The sequence below is a fragment of the Corvus brachyrhynchos genome, unplaced genomic scaffold (genome assembly GCF_000691975.1).
Source record: "Corvus brachyrhynchos isolate BGI_N302 unplaced genomic scaffold, ASM69197v1 scaffold783, whole genome shotgun sequence".
Classification (NCBI taxonomy): Eukaryota; Metazoa; Chordata; class Aves; order Passeriformes; family Corvidae; genus Corvus; species Corvus brachyrhynchos.
In genome coordinates, this window is record NW_008236979.1 from 40610 (window position 1) to 62243 (window position 21634).

Here is a 21634-nt window from a genome sequence, read left to right on the forward strand (position 1 = left end):
TGTGTCTCCTCTTTCCCTAGGGGCATGGAGTTGTTTACTCTCTAACTTAAGTCAAAGGGCATATATTGTGTTATTTAACCATGCTGGCCCTTGCAGAACATTTGCCTGTTGCATTATGGCACCATGAATATGCAAATATAACCACCTTGGGTGTCTGCATCTGCACCACAGGACTTTCCCTGCAGATGGCTGCGGGAAGAGGCAGAGCTGCCAGGGCTGCAGCAGAGCAGAGGTCACCAATGTCTGAGCCGTGGCCGGCAGAACTCATTGTTTAAAGGTTGTTTTGGGACAAATCCAAAGAAATCAGTGGGATCCAAGTGGGCCACCCCTGTTGGGTTGCCTAATGACTGCTGGTGTCAGTGGGTACCAGGGACAATCTGCTGTGCAGAGCTTTATCACCATATTTCTTCCATGCCTCATAAGGCAAGTGTAGAGCAACACCACAGGGTGCCTGAGTGTCACCAAACCACAGAAAACTCTGCAGAGCTAAAATAGATCTAATCTGAATTCCTCTGCTAACCTCCCAGGTTCTGTGTAAGGAGCTGTGCTCCACCCTCCACCACCCAGGTGGCTGTGGCTCCTGCCTGCACTGAGCTGCAAACACAGACAGGGAAGATCTATTTCCCCCTAACAGCAATTTCCACTAATTAAAGCTCTCCCCAGCCCCTCTCCTTGAAGGACACTCAGATATCTTTGCTGCCAAAGCTCACTGACACTCAGATGTTCAAATGTCAAATGTCAGCAGCATTTGACTGCTGCATCCAAGAGAGGTTAGCTCCAGTAGTAAGTAGGTGGGAGAAGGTAATTCCCAGCACAGGTCTGGGAGAAGACAAGTGCCCTTCTCAGCTAAAATCAAAGACTGTTTTTTTCTAATTCCCTCTTAACTTCCAGATTGCCCAGTCAGAAAGCTGGGCTGCACCAAGCTCAAGAGAAATGCCCGGGGGACACCCGGCTGCTGCTTCCCCAGTGGTGCCTTCATTCCACCTCCTGCCCATCGTGAAATACAGGGCTAAACAGAGATTCCTGCTCTGGCCACTGCTCCCAGGCACTCCAGCTCCAGCCATCTGCGTGGGCAGAGCCCTCTGGGGCTGGAGCAGCTCCCAGCAGGCAATCACGCTGCATCCGAGGGTTTGTCAGCTGCATCCCATCCTACTCCTTGTTTTCCCAGCTCCTCCAGCTAACTCCAGCTGAGCTACACAGATCCCTGGGCAAAAGTCCTGGGGCCTCACCCTGCATCCTCCTTCCTGGGAAAGGAACAGATCCTCCTTTGTGGTTGATGGATGCACTACCCCATCCTCCTCCATGCCTCCTCCTCCTCCTCCCCATGCATGCTCCCTGCCCTCCTTTCCTTTCACATCCTGAAATCCCAGCTAACAGCAATTCCCACATTGCATCAACTACTGAACAGCGACATCCAAGGTCTCGAGGATGACCTGTGTCTAGGACAGCTGGGCTGGCTTGCTGGCACAGAGACAACATCTCACTGAGAGCTGATGGTGTTTAACTGACTTATAGCTGCCCTGCAGAAAAATCTACAGTGCCAGCAACTCCCCCTCACAGACCTGTGGGCTGCACAACCAGAACAACACCAGCAGCCAATGCACAGACACCACCAGGTGCTCCAGCTGTGAGCAAACCTCTGGTAGTGGCCAAACTGAGAAAGGCTCTGCCAGCAAGGGACGTCCTGGTACTGCCCAGGGACCACCCCACCATCCTGCAGCTGAAGGATTTCTGGCTTTTCTAAAATCATGTCAGCAGCCCAGGCACAGCTGATTCATAGCTCAGGAGAGATTTCCAAAGCAACAGCTGAGAGTCATCACGACCTCTGTTTCTTGGAAAACCTCACTTCTTCCTTGAGCCTGGAGTGCCATGCAGTGGGTGTGGGTCTCCCTGGCAGGGAGCACAGCCCAATTTGCACAGTGGTCCTGCACACTCACGGGGAAATCCCACAGCTCCTGCTCCATCTGTGCACAAGCTTCGGGAACCACAGCAGTCTCTGGGTGTCCAGCCACCCCAGGCCACCATCCAGCTGCAACACCTGCACCAGCCACACACTGACCCACAGCCTTTGTAAACATGAAACATACAGCTGCAAATCCCTAGTTCAATGTTTTATTATTTTTTAAATAAAGCTCACCAGGACTCTTTGTCTCACTAACATACACAGGCAGAGGTCTTTCCACCCAGCCATGCTGCACAGGACACGACAAAAGTGAAGCCTCAAGGGGTTCAGAGTCCCAGGCTGAGGCAGCAAAAAGCAAAGGGTGTGAAAAACTTACCTTTGGAGGGGGGAGGTCTGGCAGGCTCTTCTGAGGAGGTGACAAATGCAGTCCCGAGTCTCCATTGGTCAGGGAGTTTTTCCGGTCCAGCACTGCAAGGCAGAAACAATTACAAAGATGACATGTGGCATCTCCCAGCAGAGCACTTGCTACCCTGGGCTGTGCTGCAGCAGCAAGATGCTATTTCAGTGAGAAGCAGAGCGACAATTACAGACAGGGCTGCAGGGCCACCATGTCATTTCAGGCCACAGCCAGGAATGTGGCACTAGGAGACCCAGCAAAAGAACTGACCTCTGGTTTTAGGGCATGTTTTTCCTTCTGGAGGGAAAACTGTGAAGGCCAGACCCACTGCTGAGACTTTAAAGGGTCTTGAGAAGCAGCACAGGCAGACACTACACAGTATTTGGAAACCCATGGCACTTTAGTCCTTGCTAGCTCTGATCCCTGCAGCTGCGAGCAGACAGGTTGGTGACTGTCTGCTCCTCTGCTACCTTTCCAAAAAAATGGATCTAACACCAGCCCTCCCAGGGTGAACTGCAGAGGTGGCTGCCCAGCTGAGTGCACAGTGGTTTATCAAAGCCAGCCATGATCAGCAGTGCAATCACTGCTCAAGGGAGGGCTGCTCTTGAAGCAGCCCAGGCCAAACACATGTATGGGCACACGGCAGAACTGCTCCAGGCAATCCGTGTCTGCCTCTGCAAAGTCAGATTTTCCAAGCAGCTGAAAGCAGAGTGATTCAGTATCTGGAGGGTACATTGAAGGCTCAGAAAACTTGTGTTCAGTCCCTCTTCTCCTACCACAGAACTCCTGGGTGGCCTTAAACAAGTGCCCAAATCCCATGACCTCTGAGATAGTGCAATGATGGACATACCCCTTCCTTCTCCAGCTACACCCACCAGCATCACAAATCACAGACTGCTTCCTTACTGGAGTGGGAGGGAAGGAATATTTTTCCCTAGACAAGCACTAACATTTTGCTGGTGTCCTCTGATAAAGATGTCATTCTAAAACCTGCAGTTTGAAGAGGGTTTAGAAGAGGGAAGGAAAAAGAAAAACCATCCAAAATCCTGCTAAAATTTACATCTGTACTAACTATTACTTATCTGTGCTCTATGTTCCTTGTACAAGTGAATGCCACCTGGTATTTGAGCTCAGAGGATCAGAGTGTCCACACCAGGAGCCCTTCACATCAGTCCCACCTCCCAGACTCCTGCCCCTTTGTGCCGACTTCCAGAAGGAGAAGGCATTTGGCTCTCTTAAGAGCCCCGTGGACCCACAGGGTAGAGGCTTGCTGTGTTTCTCAGGTAAATGAGATCCAGAAAATGATGGTGCCTTCATTACCCAGTGCAGGGAATTCAATTACTGTGCCACACAAAGGCATCTCAAAAGCAGTGTCTGTTCTGCTTAAATCCTTACTGATGAAATTGCAAGTAGATACATGGAGCAGGGAAACACATTTTTGTGCAGAAATTGCATATTTTAAAGTTTGGAGGGGGGACTTCTGGAGCTGATGTGCTATCAGTTTGGAAAGCATTACACCCTGTGCTGCTGGAACATGACTGTGCACAGCTGCTGTGGAAAAGAAACTCTGCAGAGCACAAGAGGTCTTGTCGGCCTCAGCCACAAAAGTGTGGTCCCTAGTCCCATTACAGGCATGGAATTGCAGTAGATAAAAGGGATAGAGGGAGTTGCACAACCACTGGAAGATTGATACCACACCAGTGGGCACTTGGGCCCCCTCCATCTGCTAAACCTGAACCTGCAGGTACCTCTCCATCCAGTTACAGAGCAGGATCACAGCTCTACATCCAGCTGCAGCTGTGGCTAAGATCCCATACATGTGTCTCACTGACTTCAGCACTTCCAAATAACTCAGTTTTACTTGAAATAGGGAAGTTGTTGAAAACAGAAAGAGAGAAGTGCCATGTCCCGTAGGGAGTGACTGAGTGGGCAGGGTCATGGCCTTGATAGGGAAAAGTCTGAAATAAAAGAACCACCTCTAAAAATAATTTGTCTGAAATCTTCCCTGTGTTTGAGCATGGTGGAGCAGTGCAAGCTTTCCTTTATCCACCCAAATGAGAACTTATATAAAGATATGTTTCTGTTGCTGCTCAGCTGCTGGGAGCTACTGAGAGGCTGTGTGATCCTATTATAGAGCATTACAGCATCACCCAGAGGGCCCTGTCTGGAGATCACACTGGGACTGCATGTGTAATCTGGGAGGATATCCTGTCTTCAGAAGCATTTGAAGTTAGCCCAAGTTTGGCTGCAGGTAGTTTAAAGAAAAAAATCAAACCAAATAAACAAAAAACCCCACCACAAAGCAGCAAAACCAAAACAAACAACTGTGGAAGTGGAGCAATCCCAACTATTGCAGGACCAGCACATCAGCAGCAGGCTGCACTGATGAGTCCCTGTCTCATCCCTTTTGACTGGAAACTCTGGGGTAGGATCAGCCCCTGAGTAGGTGTGCATTACAGAAATGTGTCTCACTAATACTCTCACTCCATGCAATTATCAGGAACCTCTTTCATGGTGAACTTCAAAGAGGAGGAACATTTTTAGAGAATTATGTTCTTTGCCGTGTTACAAATTCAGAACCTGGGAAATCTAACTTGGAAATGAATATTTTATCTAGGTTTAATTTCTTGGCTTTTACTCTGCAGGACTCTCACATCCCTGAGAGGTGAAGGTGCTCTGCCTGTGCAAATGGCAAGGGCTGAGCCCTGAGAACTCTCCTCTCAAGGCTCTGACAACACAGACTCTCTGGGCCAGAGCAGAGCAAAACAGCAAACAAGAAATACACTTTCAAGGTCTCAAAGATGCAAAAAGTGATTTGTTTTGTGGCCAAAGAAAGCATGAAGCCTTCCTTAAATATTTCAGGCACTGGAACTTCAAGCCTTAGAAGGCAACATTTTTATCCCAAAATAACGACCTCCAAAGTGCTACTTCCAGGAATAACCTCGCAGTGTTGGCAAGGACCACTATTTCCAAGGGAATGTTATGAAAATGCCCTTCCACACCAGCAGCTGCTTCAGCCCTCAGAGCTGCCAGAGCAAGGCTCTAACCTCGTGTGCCTTCATCACCCCATTAGACCATTCATCTTCAGCTCCCTACCTTTGTCTTGTTTCTCTTGGTCGCCCTGCTGTTTATGGACTGTCACTTTGTTCATATAAATATACTCCTCATCGCCACCTGCAAACAAAGGGAAAAGTGAACTCTTAATCCACAATGTTGCTTTCACGCTGCTAAGTTTTTCCACAAAGGCAGATGTAAAAAGTGTCTCTGCTGAGCACATTTGGGGAGAGCACATTGGTTGAGGCAATGTGCAGGAAAAACCCCAAGTAGTAATAAAAAGCAGAAAAATTAGTGCTTTATAGTCAGGAAATTCCGAAAGTTAAAACTTCTACTTAAACATTAACTTGGCCAAACAGTACGTCCTGTGTATCTTACAAAGTGGATTAAATAAACTTAAGGTTTAATAAGGAAAACAGAAAGGATCAGGAATCCTGGGAATCCTTTGCTTGTAAAGCTGAACACATAACTATAGTAATTTTACATAAACAATTAGAGGTCACTGCAAAAATAAACTCAGTTTCATTTTCTCCTTCTAATTTTCATGCCTCCTCTTCCCACCAGCCGCCAGGAAAATGTTGCTCCAAGACCATGTAGCAATTCCCATGACAGCCCACCACCCCATCCTTGGTTTTCCTCATCTGTACCACTGGACTTGGTGTAGACTTTCAGAAGGTCAGAGAGGAAGCTCTTCTTCACCACAGCAGTGCTGCTCAAGTTCTCCTTGTCCAGTATCCTCAGAAAATCTTCAAGTTCTGTGAGCAGTTGCTCAAGAGCTATAACAGAAACAGAGACAACTGTTGGCAAAGCAGCTGGGTGGTGTGTCAAAAGAGGACATATGTTAATTCCATGCTTTCCAAGATCCTTGGCTTTTTTCTGCCCAGGAACAGTTCATATTTAATTTCCCAGCTTGAACTCTGCCTCTAGCTTTGGAAAGAAAGGGGGTCCCAAACCAAAAAATTTCCAACTTCCCTTAGTCTGTTCACACATCAGTGAAATCCCATGTAAATACCTATTCTTCTTCCATTAGGACTTTTTGCTCAAGCAAACAAAACCCAGAGAGATTTTGAGCATTAGGGCAGAGATTACACAAAAGCAGCTTGCAAGGTCTTGATACATGCACCTTGAGTCCTGGAAAACATCATTCAAACCTCATTTGGCTTGGGATCTACCAAAGGTCCTGCTTTTTGCTTCCTCTTTCTAAGCCTCCTCCTTATTTGGGAGAGATGGGGCCCTGGCAACCTGGTCTAGTGGGAGGTGTCCTTGCCCATGGCAAGGGTGTCGGAACTAGATGATCATTAAGGTCCCCTCCAGCACAAACCACTCAACAATTCTATGCTTCATTCTACTATTATTTCTCTGTCTGTATTAATTTGAAAATGTTTATATGTGTATTCCAAAAAGAAAAGAAAAAAGATCCCCACTGCTCCATACACATAAATCACAATTCAGTAACTACTCGAGCCACCTTGCTTGGGCAGTGACCACAGACATCATTGTATCACATGAAACTGAAGACAAAAGACTCAGCAGCATCTCTCAGAGCCTCAGGAAGCCCTGCTGTACCCAAGACATCCTTGCACACCCAAAACCAGCACCTTGGACACACCACTCCCCGGCACCAGCGGCTGAGCCAGGCTAATGGGTTTGTTTTCCTCCCGAGGAGGTGCTGCAAAGCCCTGCCACCAACAAATCACTGCTCTGACAGGGCTCACGCTGAAGCAACAGACGCTTAATTGCTTGCTTTTGTTCACACCAAAGTTTATCGTGGGCTAATTAGCAGCAGGGGCAGGAGGAGGAAATAACAGAGTATTATGTAGAGAGGAAGCACTGTGCAAGAACGACAGTATGTGGGAAAAACGTGCCAAAGCCAGCCGGGACTGTTGCTCCCCTCTGGAGGCTCCCCTGGTACCCGTCTCCATCGCTCCCTGGTGCTAAGGATCTGCAGAGATGGGCAGTGAAACTTGGGTTTGCCACCACCAACCGCCCTGCAAGCCAGGCAGTGACTCCTCAGCTCTCCACCAGGGAATTTAAGGATAACTCCAGAGGGGCAATGCTCCTGTCCCTTTGCTTACAGCATTTCCACACTGGGTGATCCCATGGAACCCTTGCGAGTTGCAGTTCACACCCATGAACTAGAAAAGTGCTAATGTTTTGGTTTCATAAATGCAAAGCATCTGAGCATTGCTAGTTAAAGAGCTGCCACATTTAAAGTCAGAACGTTTGTTTAAGGGCAGGAGAAAGCCATCACCTTCTTACTCACCTATCTTTAGCCACCAGGCAACCGTCCTGGAGTAAGCACATATTAGAAGATCGATAAATAATTAAAGGTTTATGTTGCTAGCCATTAATTGAAAAAACTTGCTACTGCTCTCAAACTGAATTAATCTCCACCAGACTGACTGTAAAATAGTCTAATGACTCCAGATCAATCAATAACAGCTCCAGAGGAACCAACCAACCTGTAGTTATTGACATTTCATTCTATACCCTCTACACCAAATTAATTCTCATCTGGTCTGATTTAGGAGCAGTAGGGAATCATGCTGTGTTAACTCAAATGTCTTTGCTAGCTGCTGTTTTGCCCAGAGAAAACAAGAATCACTTCAAGAAACAGCAGCTTTTTTTTCCATAAGCTGTGAGAAAACAGGTAGCATTTGCTGATAATAATACTGGATGCCATTAAGCAATGAATGGTGTCATACCTACTCACAACTGGCTTCTCTCAAGCTCCAGAAACCCTGTTCCTTCCAAGTTTAAGGAAACCCCAGGGTAAGTCACAGCCTTGCTACACTCACCTGCTTCAGTGGCCCACTTCAAAAAATTTAAATTGAGGTCAGGTCCTGCTGGCAGGCCAGCTGGACAGGACATTTATGTGTCAGGGATGATATCAGAAGAGAGAGAGAACACCTAACCTTAATCTGAAGCTTCAGAAGCGGGTCAGCTCCCAGCAGCTGCCCACATGGATGTCACAACAGTGGGTCTGCAGGGAAGGGGATAAAATTCCCATTCCCTCCTCCACCCCCAGACTGCAGAAAATGACTTTATTCTTCTCCCAGGCATCCACAGCTAACAGACACACAGGGCTGAGCACTTATGAATAGCACAGCCCATATAGTAGGTTACATTTTCCAGCCCACCAAAGCTGAACTCAGGCTTCCAGTGACTCAAAGCAGCTCATTTAGGATGTGATCCTGGGGCCACAGAGGTCAGTGGAAAGATTCTGTCAGACCTCAATGGATTCAGACTTCAGGGACTCAAGAGAGATTAATTTTGCTCTTCTTCTGCAAGAAGCAGCATATAAACCATCTGCTTCTATGTAAGTATCTCTCTGATCTCAGCTGGACATTCCCTACCCAAACCTGATACCTAAAAAATAAACTCCATTGACTGTTCATTCTCTCCTATCAGAGGGCAAACAAGCCAATACTCATCAGAGACTGAGGAACATGAGAAGTAAAATGAATTCATACGACAAGGGTCTATAAGATCCTCTGTGCAAGCCACTATCACAGCAGGTCCCAGCCGGTCAATAGGACTAAAAACAATTGAGAGCCCTTGTACACTAAGCCATCTCAGGATTTTGAGTGCTGGAAGTCACTGTTTGATCTCAGCTGAAGACCTTTCATGCTGTGGTGGTGATGTATGGAACACGCTCATGGTAAAACCAGGTGGGTGGCTTTTCAAAGCAGCCTGAAACAAATGGTTCTCCCTGCAAGCTGCATGGTTTTGCTCTCCCTATCTTAGCAGCTTAGAAATGAGAGCACATAAAGAGATGATTCCTGATCTGCAGGGCAATAGTTACAGATGCAAGGAATGTATTTGCAAATCATATGGCTGTGAGCAGCAGGATGAGAGATCAGAAGTAGACAGAAACCCAAGTCCCAAGGCAGAGAAATTCGCAGATGATTTTTTAAAACCTTCTACTGCTACATCGCTCTTCTCAACTCTCATAGCACTTCTTTGTGACTCAAGTCATATTTCTGGCACCACCTCAAATAAAGACCTTCATAGATCTTACAAAAATTCAGTCCCCTTCACAGAAAACAGGGGAGTGCCTCTAAGGTTAAGATTGTCAGAAGAATTAAGAGGCTTGGCCAAGGTCACTGTGAATACCTGCACTGAATCCAGTCCTCTCAAGCACCATGATATGACCTACTCTAGCTCCCTATAAAGCATGGCCACAGACCTGGGGGCACCATGAGAAATCACAGCACAGCTCACATCATGTTCTTCTCCATGGCAACAGACATCAGTAACTGGATAAAACCTGTAGGAATTTCTCAGCACACGATGGAAGGAGGTGTAGGAGCATCACAGAAAATGGGAAACTTGATTTGTATCTGCAGTGAGTGGATGATCATCACTGAAAGGACGGTAATTTAAAGCATATAGAAATATCACATCTTTACTGGTGTAATAAGGACTTTCAGGGTGGGGGTTACAGTCAGCATTACCAGCTCTTTCTTCTTGCATGCACTTAACTGGATGATGAGATATGTTCTCCCTTCTTTTACTCCAAAACAATGCAACCCTTTTTACAGAAACTCCTGGGCTGCCCCTGACCACCACAGGCTCTCTCAGTTTGAAGGCTGCAACTCTGGTCGCAGCAATAAGCAAAGAGATGCTTTAAACACGACTGATCTGTTCCAACAGCAATTCAGTGGCAGCAGGACAGCGCTGAAAAGGGCTTCTTTTGGCAGGAGTCTGTGCCTTTCTTCGCAGGCTGAAAGTCTCTTGCATTGCAGCAGTGTCTATCCCAGCTCATGTGAAGCTAGAGCCAAAAATCAAACAGCTTGCAAAGCCTTCATTGAGGAAGCACATTCCTTGCAAAAGAGCTGCCAATTTTGCCTGACACCAAGGTCACTGAAAGGTAAATGACCATTAAACTAGATTATAGAAGCCATTCCTACCAATAACCACTGATCTCTGTCATTGTGCTACAATAACAACCTACATCTACATCTAATTACTTCATGTCTTGGCCTTATGAGGAAATGGAAAGACAGGCTCTGAATGAACTTCCATTCAAGTGTTTCAGTAACCACCGGGCAGGATTGTATTAGACCATTTAATCTAAATTCAATTACTTATTTCATCAAGGTAGAGGGGCCCCAGCCACCGGACAAAGAACTGTAATGAGATATATACTAAAAGACAAACTCTTTCCTCTGCTGAGATGAGAGGTGAAAGATAAGGAGTATCATTTGCTAACAGGAAACTAAGGCATTGGGAGATTAAGTGATTTGTCCAAGGATATGGGCATATTCTTCAGCACACCAGGAATATAAAATAGCTTTCCCAAGTCCCAGCCTGCAGATTTTGTTTCCAACCCCCCATCAATAGATCCCAAAGTGCTGGGAGATGTTCCACCCTCCTGCCCAAAGCAGACTCTGGGTTTGGTACTTTTGGCTTCACCCTTCTTTCCTACAAGGAGCTGGGCTAAGCAGCTGACAAACAGCTCCATTCAAGCACCTGCAGCCTGTGCCATGCCAAGCTTTTTGCTTCAAAAACCTTGGAAATTCCAGAGATAGTAGAACTGACAACTGCATTGCAATTCATGAAGGAGCCAGTCCCCAGGAGCAGAGGGGATCCTGAGGAATATCTTGAGGTACCTGCTCAGGCACAGCCTCCCCAGACTGCCTCCCTCCATGCACTACATCCCATGGCAGCCTTTCAGCCCCCATTTCCCACTGACCAGCCCTGCTGGCAGCACTGGCATTCCCCAGGGGTTGGTTTGGCAGAAAGCAGTTCCTTTCTAGCCCTGGTTTCTTTTTTTCCTTCGCTGCATAAAATGAATAGGGCAGCTGAGGAGCGTGCAGAGAGGACAGGCAGGCACAGAGGCAGCATTCAGGCTGCTGAATAGCAAGTGCTGTCAGAAGAGCAGGAGGACCCAGCCCAGGCCTCCTTGGCTAATTTGGAGTCTTACAGTAACAGTTGGGCTTTGCAAGAGGGAAAAGTCACCCACGGTTACAGCTAGAGAAGGCCATTCTCCACAGCTGTGAGGAAAGGCAGATGTGTGGATGGTGACAGCTGTAACAGCTGGATGACCCCTACACCGGGCCACCTTCCAAAATAGCAAAGCTGATCAGACAAATCCTCAGACAAACCAACCCTCCTCACCCTGCCGGTTCCAGGGTCGTGCAGAGGAGCAGTGAAGAAAAGGGAACAGCAATGCTTCGGCCCCTCTGCAGTGGTTGCAGCTCCTCTGCCAAGCTCTGGATGCTGCTGGCTTTGGCAATGAAGCACAGGGAAGGACAGGAGGTAAATGGTTCATCCAAATACACTGAGAAGAAGCAACATCTCTGTTGAATCCCGGAAAGCTGCTCCCCTGAGAAGCATCCCCATCACACTGAAACCCCACCAGCATTCACCCAGGGTGATGAGCAGAATAACCCAGGCGAGTGCAGACTAAAGTTTACCACCTTGGTTTTAACCATCAGAAACAATGCTTTACTTCTCACACTTGCACCTGTAATGACTGGGCAGCCTTCCATCGTCTTGCTTTTCATGGGAAGTGAATAAAAAGCCCATCCCACTGTTGTCCAGTTGAAAGGATTTTTTTTACCCACAGAAAAATAATTATGAATATATAAATATTTGTAGAAAAAAGAAATCTCCCCACAGAAAAATGAGAAGTGCTGTGTTTATTGAAGGAAAACCCACAAAAACCCTCTAAGCTTCTGGTAAACAATGAACTTTCTCATTGGAGAATCACTGCTAGATTAAGCAAAACAAAAGGCGAAATTCATAATCCTGAGACAAGCTAAAATCCCGCAAAACAAGAAAACTGTAAAGCTGGAGAACTCCTATCAGAGTTTTCCTAATAAGCCAGACAAGTGTCAGACAGTTATGACCACTGTCACAAAGCAGTCTGATTTTTAGACACAATGAGTGCTCACAGGGAAGAAAGAAAGAAAAAAAAACCCACCCAGACTGTTCTATTGATGTACCTAAAATCCAGCACTGCCTGGATTCACACTCTCGTTGGGAGCACTAGGCTGGTCTTTGTTGCAAAGTATGATTCATGGAAGGACAGAGGCAAACAATGTGTTTGGCTGGCTGTGGGCTGTGAACTGCACAGATGAACCCAAGCAGCTCTGCGTGGGCTGCTCTGGAAGTTTGAACAAGACTTGTATTGAGAAGTGGCAGCTCCAACCCAGGAACTCTGAACTTTAACAAAACGGCAGCAGAAAATGCACACAAAGCTTTTTTCAGTTAGCTGAGCAAACAACAGACTCCTCTTCCCTCCACTGGAAGGTGGGAAACAGCATCCAAGAAAAATTAAGAAAAAAAAAAAAAAAGGAAGAGAGAAGAGAAGCAAAACATGAAACTTACCGTGTCACAAGGAGATTTTACTGAGCACTCTTGCATTTTAGTGCCATATTGCTTCACTGTATCACACAGAGAAAGGTTCGGGTTGGAAGAAGGGACCTTAACGATCATCTGGTATGCAAGGAGGGTGTGTGTATGACATTTCATGGGCAACATAGTGATGTCTTTCTTTGCAAAGGGTCTCAGCCTTTCCATGACAGAGCAACTGGTGAGTCACTGGAGGTCCCCCACTGCCAAACAAATTTGCTGGATGACAACCGAGAGATGCTGGCACCTCTTCCCTTTGGAGCATGCCCCATTAGCAGACTGCCCATCAAAGTCACAAGATCCCCAAAGCTGTACTAGGCTACAAACTGCAGGTCTGTGCTCAGGTGCTTAGTGATGCTCCTAACCTCAGCAGGTGGGAACATATCACAAAGGGCCATGGAAAACCATGCTGGGACCTGGGGTGGATCAGACTGTCCCCCTGAGAAGTGCCACATCCTCACTGGGCAGGGAACCAGGTCACAGACAAGTTGTGTAACACAGCAACTCCTCCTGGGGCAGATCCCAGCTAGGAAAACAGCAGGGAAGCAATGAAAGAAACATCAGTGCAGTAGTCAAGAGGGTAAGTAATGTCAGTACAAATCAACATACCTGTCAGCTAAAGAAGTTGGACCAAGTCAGGCAGGGCAGGACATTAAAGATGACACTGTTTTTAAGGTAAATGCCTCCAAGAGCAGGGCCTGGTGGGCTCCTTTCCCCATGGGGAGGAAAACAATCCCAACAATTTGTACAAAGCAGAAATCACATCTGTTGCCAAGCCCAAGATTGAATCCCACAGTGGCGTGACAGAGACATCATTTCCTCTGAAGCTGCCACCACTGATTCCCTTCTGTCCCCATAGTCTGTCCTGCTGCTTTTCCCCCTTACTCCTTCAGTTTCCAGCTAAGATTGGTGGTTGGTTGGTTTGCGGTTTTTTTGCCTTGTGAAGTGTTGCTTTCCTCTCCATCACTCTATGAGGCTGACTTCACTGGGGGGGTTGGTGGCCATCTGACCTGCAACTTGAAGCACACCTGCTGTTTGCTGTCTAATGCAATGCACAGCTGTACCCAGGAAGGGGCTACTAAGAGGTGGCTGATCAAATAGAACAGCTGCCTTCAAGGAAAAGAAACACGCAAAAACCCTCAACCAAATGCCACAAACACACAGGGCTCTACTGCTGGCACCTATGCAAGAAGGCATCCCACAGCTGCCTGCTCAGCACAGCCTTGCTCTCCTCTGCCTTAAGGCAGTCTTTGCTCCATGAATGGGGCAACACGCTCCCTGGACCTCAGCTAAAGTCTTTGCTAAGGCTCCTGGAGCATGGTTGTAGTCAAAATGCAGCGGCAGACTTTGCATCATCCCTGCTCATCACTCTGCATGGCTGCATCCAGAGGAAAGCACGTCACGTTTCCACCCCTGTCCACATTACAGAGCAGCAGCACAACAGAGGCACACAACAGTCCCTAATGCCTGCTGAGCCCACAGCCACGGGACGCTCTCTTTCCCATGGAAAAAGGAAGCCTGGGATACCTCGTTCCCAAAACAGTGAGTGAGAAAATGCAAGGTCCTGGAGAGATTAACTATCACAGTGATGGTGAACGACAGCCCTGGAACAACATCTGCAGTTTGTGCCACTTCAATACAAATAAAGGAGGTTAACTGCCAAATATATTTCGAGATGGATTTTTCTCTCGCAGGCAAGACACAAATTAAAGGAAGCTGCCAGATACACATAGGGTTGTGTTATTTTTTTGAGAGAGGATGAGCACACACATACACATGCACACGCCCTCCTAAGGCCCCATATCAAAGCGTTTTCCCATCATTCTCTGTTGATTTAATGGCATCATTTCTCCAATGAACAATAGGAACATAGCAGAAGGGGAAAGCAATTATGTTTGAGAAAGCAAAAGCAAGAGCTCTGGGGTCAGAGAGAAAGACAGACACACAGCCCTGGAGTCCCCAGACTTCCTTGCTGTTTCCTCCGCAGAAAGGGCTTTTCGAGCCACGCCGCCCACAAGAGCCAGGGCTGCGCCTCTGTGCCCACAGCTGAAAAGCAGAAATGACCACACCAGGCTATTGCACTAATGCAGGGAGAGATCAGGTTTTTAAAGTGTCCTGAGTGTATCAGGGTAGGCTGGCAGAGCCTGCAGCAACATCATTATTGATTGCTAGATTTCTTTCTTAATAATCTTGCTCAATCCCTTGTCCAGACACTGCATGCAGTCCTTATCCACCCTCCTCAAGGTAATTTGGAAGCCTGAACACCAGGAGGGAGGATCATGCAGCTGAGGCACTGAGCAGTGTTGATGCAGCAATGTGCAAACCAGAGATTTTTTCCCTCTGGAAACCCAGTGTCTAATCATCAGCAGAGAAATGTGCTAAAAACCCCAACCCCAATATACATCCTCCTCCCACCCCTCCCAAAAGAATTTCATCCCAAAATTCCTCCATCTATAGACATCACTAAGGACCAAAGTTCACACTGCTTACTAACAAGATTCAAAGCAAACCAGCATTCACTACACTTCAGTTTAGGGTTAAGAAGCATAGAAACTTTAAGAATATTACAAAAAGGTCAAATTACAAACCCTCTCCTGCCATGAGTCACCACTGCTCACTGAGTACCTCCCAACAGCCATCCAACATCTGCCACCAAAGGAGGCCACCACCAACCCACCACTCTCCCACATGTGAGGGGAAGGCACTGCTGCCAGGTGACCTGAGGACATTCCTCACTCTCCTATTCAAGCAATGCCACCTTTATTCCTCTCCCACGCCTCCAAAATGACATTTCCCTGAAGTCAGGGGGGCAGAGCAGCCTCCCAGGAGCAGGCAGCTCCCCTGTTTGCTATGGATTACCAAGGCAGCTGGGCACCACATGAGCTGCTTCAAGACACATGTGCCCTGTGAGGAAACACCAGTCTTGTCCTAATGCTGCAGTGATGCCCAGAGAAAGAGAGGCTCTGCCCTGCTTCACACCCCAAACATGGCTTTCATCACTCAACAGGTTTCAAATGGGATTCAAGTCTTTGGTGCCATTTGTCATCTCTGTTACTAATTCATGTTGTCAAGAAACTCCCAAATGTATTTTCTTAGTGGAGCTTCTTTGTCCAATACTCATAAAAACAAGTATTGGTGGCCTTGGGAAAAACAAGTGTCCCTCATGGGGAAGATGCTCAGAAGAGAACCTCTCCCAGGCCACCCAATTTATGCCATGGCTGCACACACATTAATCTTCCAGCACAGGTCCATCCACGTGACAGAAACGTGTCCTGCTAAAACACAGGTGGCATTGCTGGAGCTGCACACCACAAGTGGCAGGAGGAGACACACGAGCTCCCGTTTGTCTCCCTACAGATCCAGGCCCCACACGGCATGATCTGACTCATGGAGCAAGGATCAGAGAAGCCACGGCGGACATGAACCTACTGAGATAAACAACGTCTGCAGCGACTGAATGGACGGCTCCTGGCTTGACTCAGTGACAGCCCTGCCCCACTGCCCATGGATGCTTTACTGCATAAGGTAAAGCACCCAAAATTCTGCAAAGACCAAGAAATAAACCTTGATTTATCACTTGCACCCTGAGCTTGAGCTCATCTCTGAGCAGCAGCAAAGTCAGGCTCACAGAGATGCCCTGGGGGAACAGGAGGCTCAGGACAAGACAATCCCATGGCACCTCTGCCACCCTCCCCAGCAGGGCCTGGCAGTAGCCCAGGGGGGGCTGATGCAGTGGAAAACCAGGACAAAGACCGGTATTTCTTTTTTTTCCACGTGAATTGGAAAACTTCTCCCTTTCTATCCTGACTGTGAGGCATGGGAAATGAAAGACAGCTCTTAAACCAGAAAAACAACCATTTACCGGATAAAAAAGATTATCTTACTTTGTCTGTCTTGCACTTTGTTTTCATGAATAAGAGCCAGTTATCCAGACTGGGAACAATACTCTGAATTAAACCTCTGAAACCCATTACATAAATATGCCAAAGGTATCACTAATCCTATCACAGATTAAAAGTTAGATCGTTATTTTCATTTACCATTTCAGCAGAAAATTTGTGACAAGGAACTGCTGATGAATGAGTTCAAGCCTTTCCAGCAAATTCAGCTCCCGTGGAGCTTTTCTAAATGCACTTTTGACTCTTTCATCTCCCTCTTAACATACTTTGGAGGCATCCCTGTAGCTTGGCTATAACCTATCCAGCCTGGAATTTCTCTTTTCTCAGCATTACATGCTAATAAACACTTATGTCATCCTTGGTACCCGAGGATCATTTGTGGAGCAGTGGTTTGGGATCAGCAGCTCATGCCTGGCTCCCTGCGGTTGGGGCAGGCCACACCACCCTCACTCCAAACCACACTGCTGTGCTTTCCTCATCCAGAAGATGAATGCAATACAGTTCAGCGTTGGAGCTAGTGAATTAATAACCTTTAATGAAAGTAATAACTTGAAGGAACTCTCTGTTTACTCAGTGCTAAGTGCAGCCTGGCTAGGCTACCACTCCGCCTGCAGTGCTGGAAGCAATTCAGTCAGGACACGAGGAGCATCCTGCATGCAGGAACTGCCCTCGAGACAGTTTTCTAGTACTCACAGGCATAAAGAGATGCATATCCTCACCAGCGCCAGCTGGTAAGCCACAGCCAGCCCAGCAGCCTTCCTGCTTTGCAGAGAAAACTGCTGGCCATTCAACTTGAGGGCCCAGAGCAAAAGAGGAGGCAGAGATGTTGCTTTGCCTACCTGTTTAGGGAGCAGCACATCTTGGACATGGCTTAAGAGCGATCACAGGCTGCCACTGCCAACCTCTCCTCAACCTTTCGTCTTTCCTTACACCAATTCTGAGCTTAAGCCCCAGCCCCAAGGCAAAGCCACGGAGCCTTTCAATCTTCTCAGGTTAAGAAAACACAAGGATTGCTTCTGTTGTGGTTTGTTGCAATTTCTTTGCTTTATTGCTATCTGTTTGCCCAGCCTTTCTAAGAAAGAAACGGGCAGGTGAAGGAAAGGCAAGACAAATGACTGGGAAAACACTCCCCATTTCTAGGACTAGGCATATTTTGTTGCAGAAGACATTGAAAACAATAAAAAGTGCGGGCATTTATAAGATAAAGTAACAATAACTATGATTTTACTCATTTGTTTCAGGAAAAAGAGACAAAAAATAGAGTGGGCAGGAGGAGGCTAAATCCCTGGTGCAGTTGTCCTCTCATCCTTACTTCCAAAGTGGTGAGGTGGATTCAGATCCCTCCCATAACTGAAGGGATTTGAATTCACCTTCTCTGGAGGCTGCTTCATCTACTGTGCTGCTACAGAGGGTGAGAAGCACCAGCTCTCCCACCCAGAGTCCCACCTCAAATAGCAACGGGGATGTAACTACCACGTGTCTCCTTCGGTTCCACTGAAAAGCTTCTACATGTTGTGGGGCCTAGTCCTTCAACACTTACCTTTGGTTACAAAGGAAAACAGACAATCTTTTGTTTGTCCCCAAAAAACGTTTCTTTCAGGCAGTCATCCCAGGACAGTGATTTCTCTCACACTGACACCAGGAGGAGTTTGCTGCCTCCCTACAGTTACCTGTGTGCGTAACTACCCAAAGGGGAGAAGTGCTTGGCCTGGCAGCCAGGTGGAAAGGGCAGGGAGCAGCGATTAGCTCCATCCCAGCCTTCAGCAGGGACATCTGTCACAGCCACCTGGGTAAACTGCTAAGCAGGTCACACTGTACAAATTGCAGACCAAAACCACAGACACAAAGAGCTGCCAAGCTCTCAAGGGCTGTTCAGGCCATCAGATTCCTTTGTCATGGCATTCAAGAAATGTACACTCCAAATTTCCTCTCAATTTTGAGTAACTCCTGTCTGAAATTCCCATGTGGGAGATGCCAACTTAGGCTTCTACAAATTCCCCCTCCTGTGGGGCACGGAAAGTGCAGGAAACTGTTTCAGAGATGTAGAAGAGAAACTGAACCTATAGGAACCTCTCAGCAACAAAATAATACATTTCACTTCCCCTCCCCATGGTTATCCATCCTTATCCAGAGTTGTTTGGAGGCAGTGCTCCAGCACATTTCACCCACATCCTCTCTGTGCCTGTCTCAGAGTAGCACATCAAAGGGGCATTTGAGGCTCAGTGTTGAGTGTTGGTGTAAAGCAGCAAAAGTTAAATCCCTGGTGCAGGCAAAGAGCCTTCAGTGAGGAGCAGGGAGCCCATTCCTAGCTAGGTGCAGGCAGATGTAGTGGGGGATAAAGGGAGTGGAAGGAAAGTCAGGCAAGAAAAACACCTGTGACAGGCATATCCCTCAATGCCACATCATCTCCACCTTGCCCTGGGCTGGCTGGTGTGCTCACACAATGCAGCAGCACGCAGAGACCACGCTCCGGTGCTGGAAACAGCATCTCAGGACAGCACAGGGCTCACGAGCTCTGCCTCTCTGCTACTGTAAGCATCTCCACCAAACTGCACAGACAGCTTTGTGAATGCTTGATAAGTTTGTCCTGCAGACCTGAAAAAGGCTACTGTGCAGTTAAATATTTGAAGGATTTTGCAAAAGTCCACTTTCTTCATTGGTCCTTCATCACAGGCAGCGTTTCAGGTCAAAGCACATGATTCCAGCGATGGGGCTGATAACATAACCTTGGCAAAGATACACACCCAGCACTCACTGCTGCTCAGACTCTGGTTTCACCTTAACAAACCTCACTGTATCCAGACCTCTGCTTCCCACCTCAGCCATCACCCTTTTCAGATTTTCCGCCCTATTTGAGGTGCCTGCAGGAACTTGCTCTCCTGGCTGATACAAGGCACAGTACCTTTCTCGCATGAGTCAGCAGGCAGCAACAGGAAAGCCGTTCTTTGTACTTGAAAAAGAATTAAGTGATTTTGAAGCAGGGGAATGTTTTGGACTAGTTAGCTGACCGACAGCATGAGCGCTTCAGAAGAGGCTGCATTATGAGAAGCAAACTTCAAAAGGAGAAGTGACAAGGAGAGAGTGTTTGCGGTGCCTGAGGAAGTAATTAGCATTTAAAAGGGACACAGATTGGACAAGTACATTAGGCTAAGAAAGATGAACTGCTGCCAAAAAAGTTTCTTTAGCTTTCCCAGCTCTCTCTAGCCCACGTTAGAAATGCAGTTTCATGAATATCTCTGTCTCAGAACATTTTTACAGAAAACGCTTGCAGCTGTTGAAAACATGAGAAAGATGCCACCATCAAAAGCTAGATGCCTCCTGCTCCCATTTCTCTTTTCAGCTTATTAATAGCTGTCTTGCCTTCATCATTCCCAAAGAGGAGAGGGTTTCTGCAAACCCCTCAGAGATAAGACATTTCTTAGACAAGGGGTTTTGTATACACCACAGTTTATCTTCCTTCAGAGCAGGGTTGGGGTTTTTTTTGGAAGCAAAGCCTTCAAAGGCTTGCAGGGTCGGTGAGCACTGATGTTTGCTCTGCCAGTGAGTGACCTGCCAGGTCAAGAGCACTACTCCAATTCGAGAGGTGTGATGTTAGTCAGGAGATCAAACTGCACGCAAAACTCAGGGGTTTCCAGTCACCAAGGATCATTGCTAAATTTCTGCTGCTTTGAGATCTCTGCTATGGAGGCTTTAAACTGGTAATTCAAACAAATGTGAGGCTGCAACAGCAAAACCACAGCAGAAATGTCTGCTCTGGTTTTCCCCAGCAAGCTGAAGCAGCTCACAACAAACCCAGCACTTAGCCCCTTCCACCAAGAGGTCTCAACACTTCTGGGAAAGCAAAGGCCAAAGCTAGAGGTCTGCAATAAAATCCAAGGGCAGAAGAAGTACAGCTCTGGAGTGAAGCCAAAGTTGGTGTTCCACCAGGGCCATTTGTTCCCAACATCTGTCCTCTACCTGAAGACATTAACGCCCATTTTCTTTCTTCCCTACAGTAGAGACTCCACAGTTCATATTCAGACAGTGACAGAGGCAACTAAAATGAGTCAACAGCTCTCCAAAGCCAAACAGGGCTCTGTTGTCTCACCAGGTACAGGTGAGATAGGGTGAGTCAGGTTGGAGGAATGAGCTCCAGGAGCAGCACCTGGCACAGCTGGTCCCTCCCGACCACCCTGCTCCCAGCTCAGTGGGTCACTGCAGTTAAGGCTCTCAAATTGCTCATCTGTCAAGTGGGCAAGAAAAAAAGATTGCTGGGAGTTTGGCAAGCTTAAACAAGCTTCCAGTAATACTCCAAGGAAGCTCACAGGATGTCATAACACAAAGTATTTACTGAAAATTGTCTTGGCATTCAAATGTTCTTTATGTATTTAGTTCAAGCTGTGTTGGATTCCATCTGCCTCAGGCTTGTGGGTGCAACCATAATCTCAAAGGAATAAAAGTTTTCACCCTATGATGTCACTTATGCCCACAAGTCTCATGGGGACTTTCCTTCCCAAGCTTCTGACTCAATTTTGAGGGAAAAAGAACAATCTTTGTACAAATGCAGCTACTCCTCACAAGAAGGTCTACACAGGCTGCCACATTTTGGGGACACAGTGGCAGACTGGCAAAGCATCTTGCTATGGAAGTGAAGACTTCAAAATTTGCTCCAGGAGGTATCAATGGTATACCATAAGTCACCATAAACACTGACCCTTACAGAGGTAGCCCCGTGGGTGTTTGAGCCATTAATCAAAGGCAATTGGACACGCAGCTCCCCCTGCTCACCTCTGTAGTCAGTGCCAGGATTTGGGTGTCAGCTCAATGGGCTGAGCTGGTCTGCCTGGACTCTTGGACTTGCACTAGAAGCTCGAAGGTTGTGTTTAGAATCGTTTACATATGAAAGGAACACTCATCTGAGAGCACAGAAATGCTTGGAGGGCACACAAGTATCACTGCACTGTTGGGGAAGATGAAACAGGAAAGCCTATATGAAAGGACACTCATCTGAGAGCACAGAAATGCTTGGAGGGCACACAA

General features: G+C 47.2%; 1 protein-coding gene across 1 annotated transcript in view; it reads right to left on the reverse strand.

Annotated features, from left to right (window-relative positions):
• AFAP1L2 (actin filament associated protein 1 like 2) overlaps positions 1-7276 on the reverse strand; it is a 27030-nt gene extending 19754 nt beyond the window's left edge. The window contains exons 1-4 of the mRNA XM_017728604.1: positions 7267-7276; positions 6002-6130; positions 5397-5474; positions 2280-2371 (exon numbers count right to left, since the gene is read on the reverse strand). Coding sequence (XP_017584093.1) covers positions 2280-2371; positions 5397-5474; positions 6002-6130; positions 7267-7276 — 309 coding nt within the window. The remainder of the gene's footprint in view (positions 1-2279; positions 2372-5396; positions 5475-6001; positions 6131-7266) is intronic.
• Positions 7277-21634: the final 14358 nt, after the last annotated feature.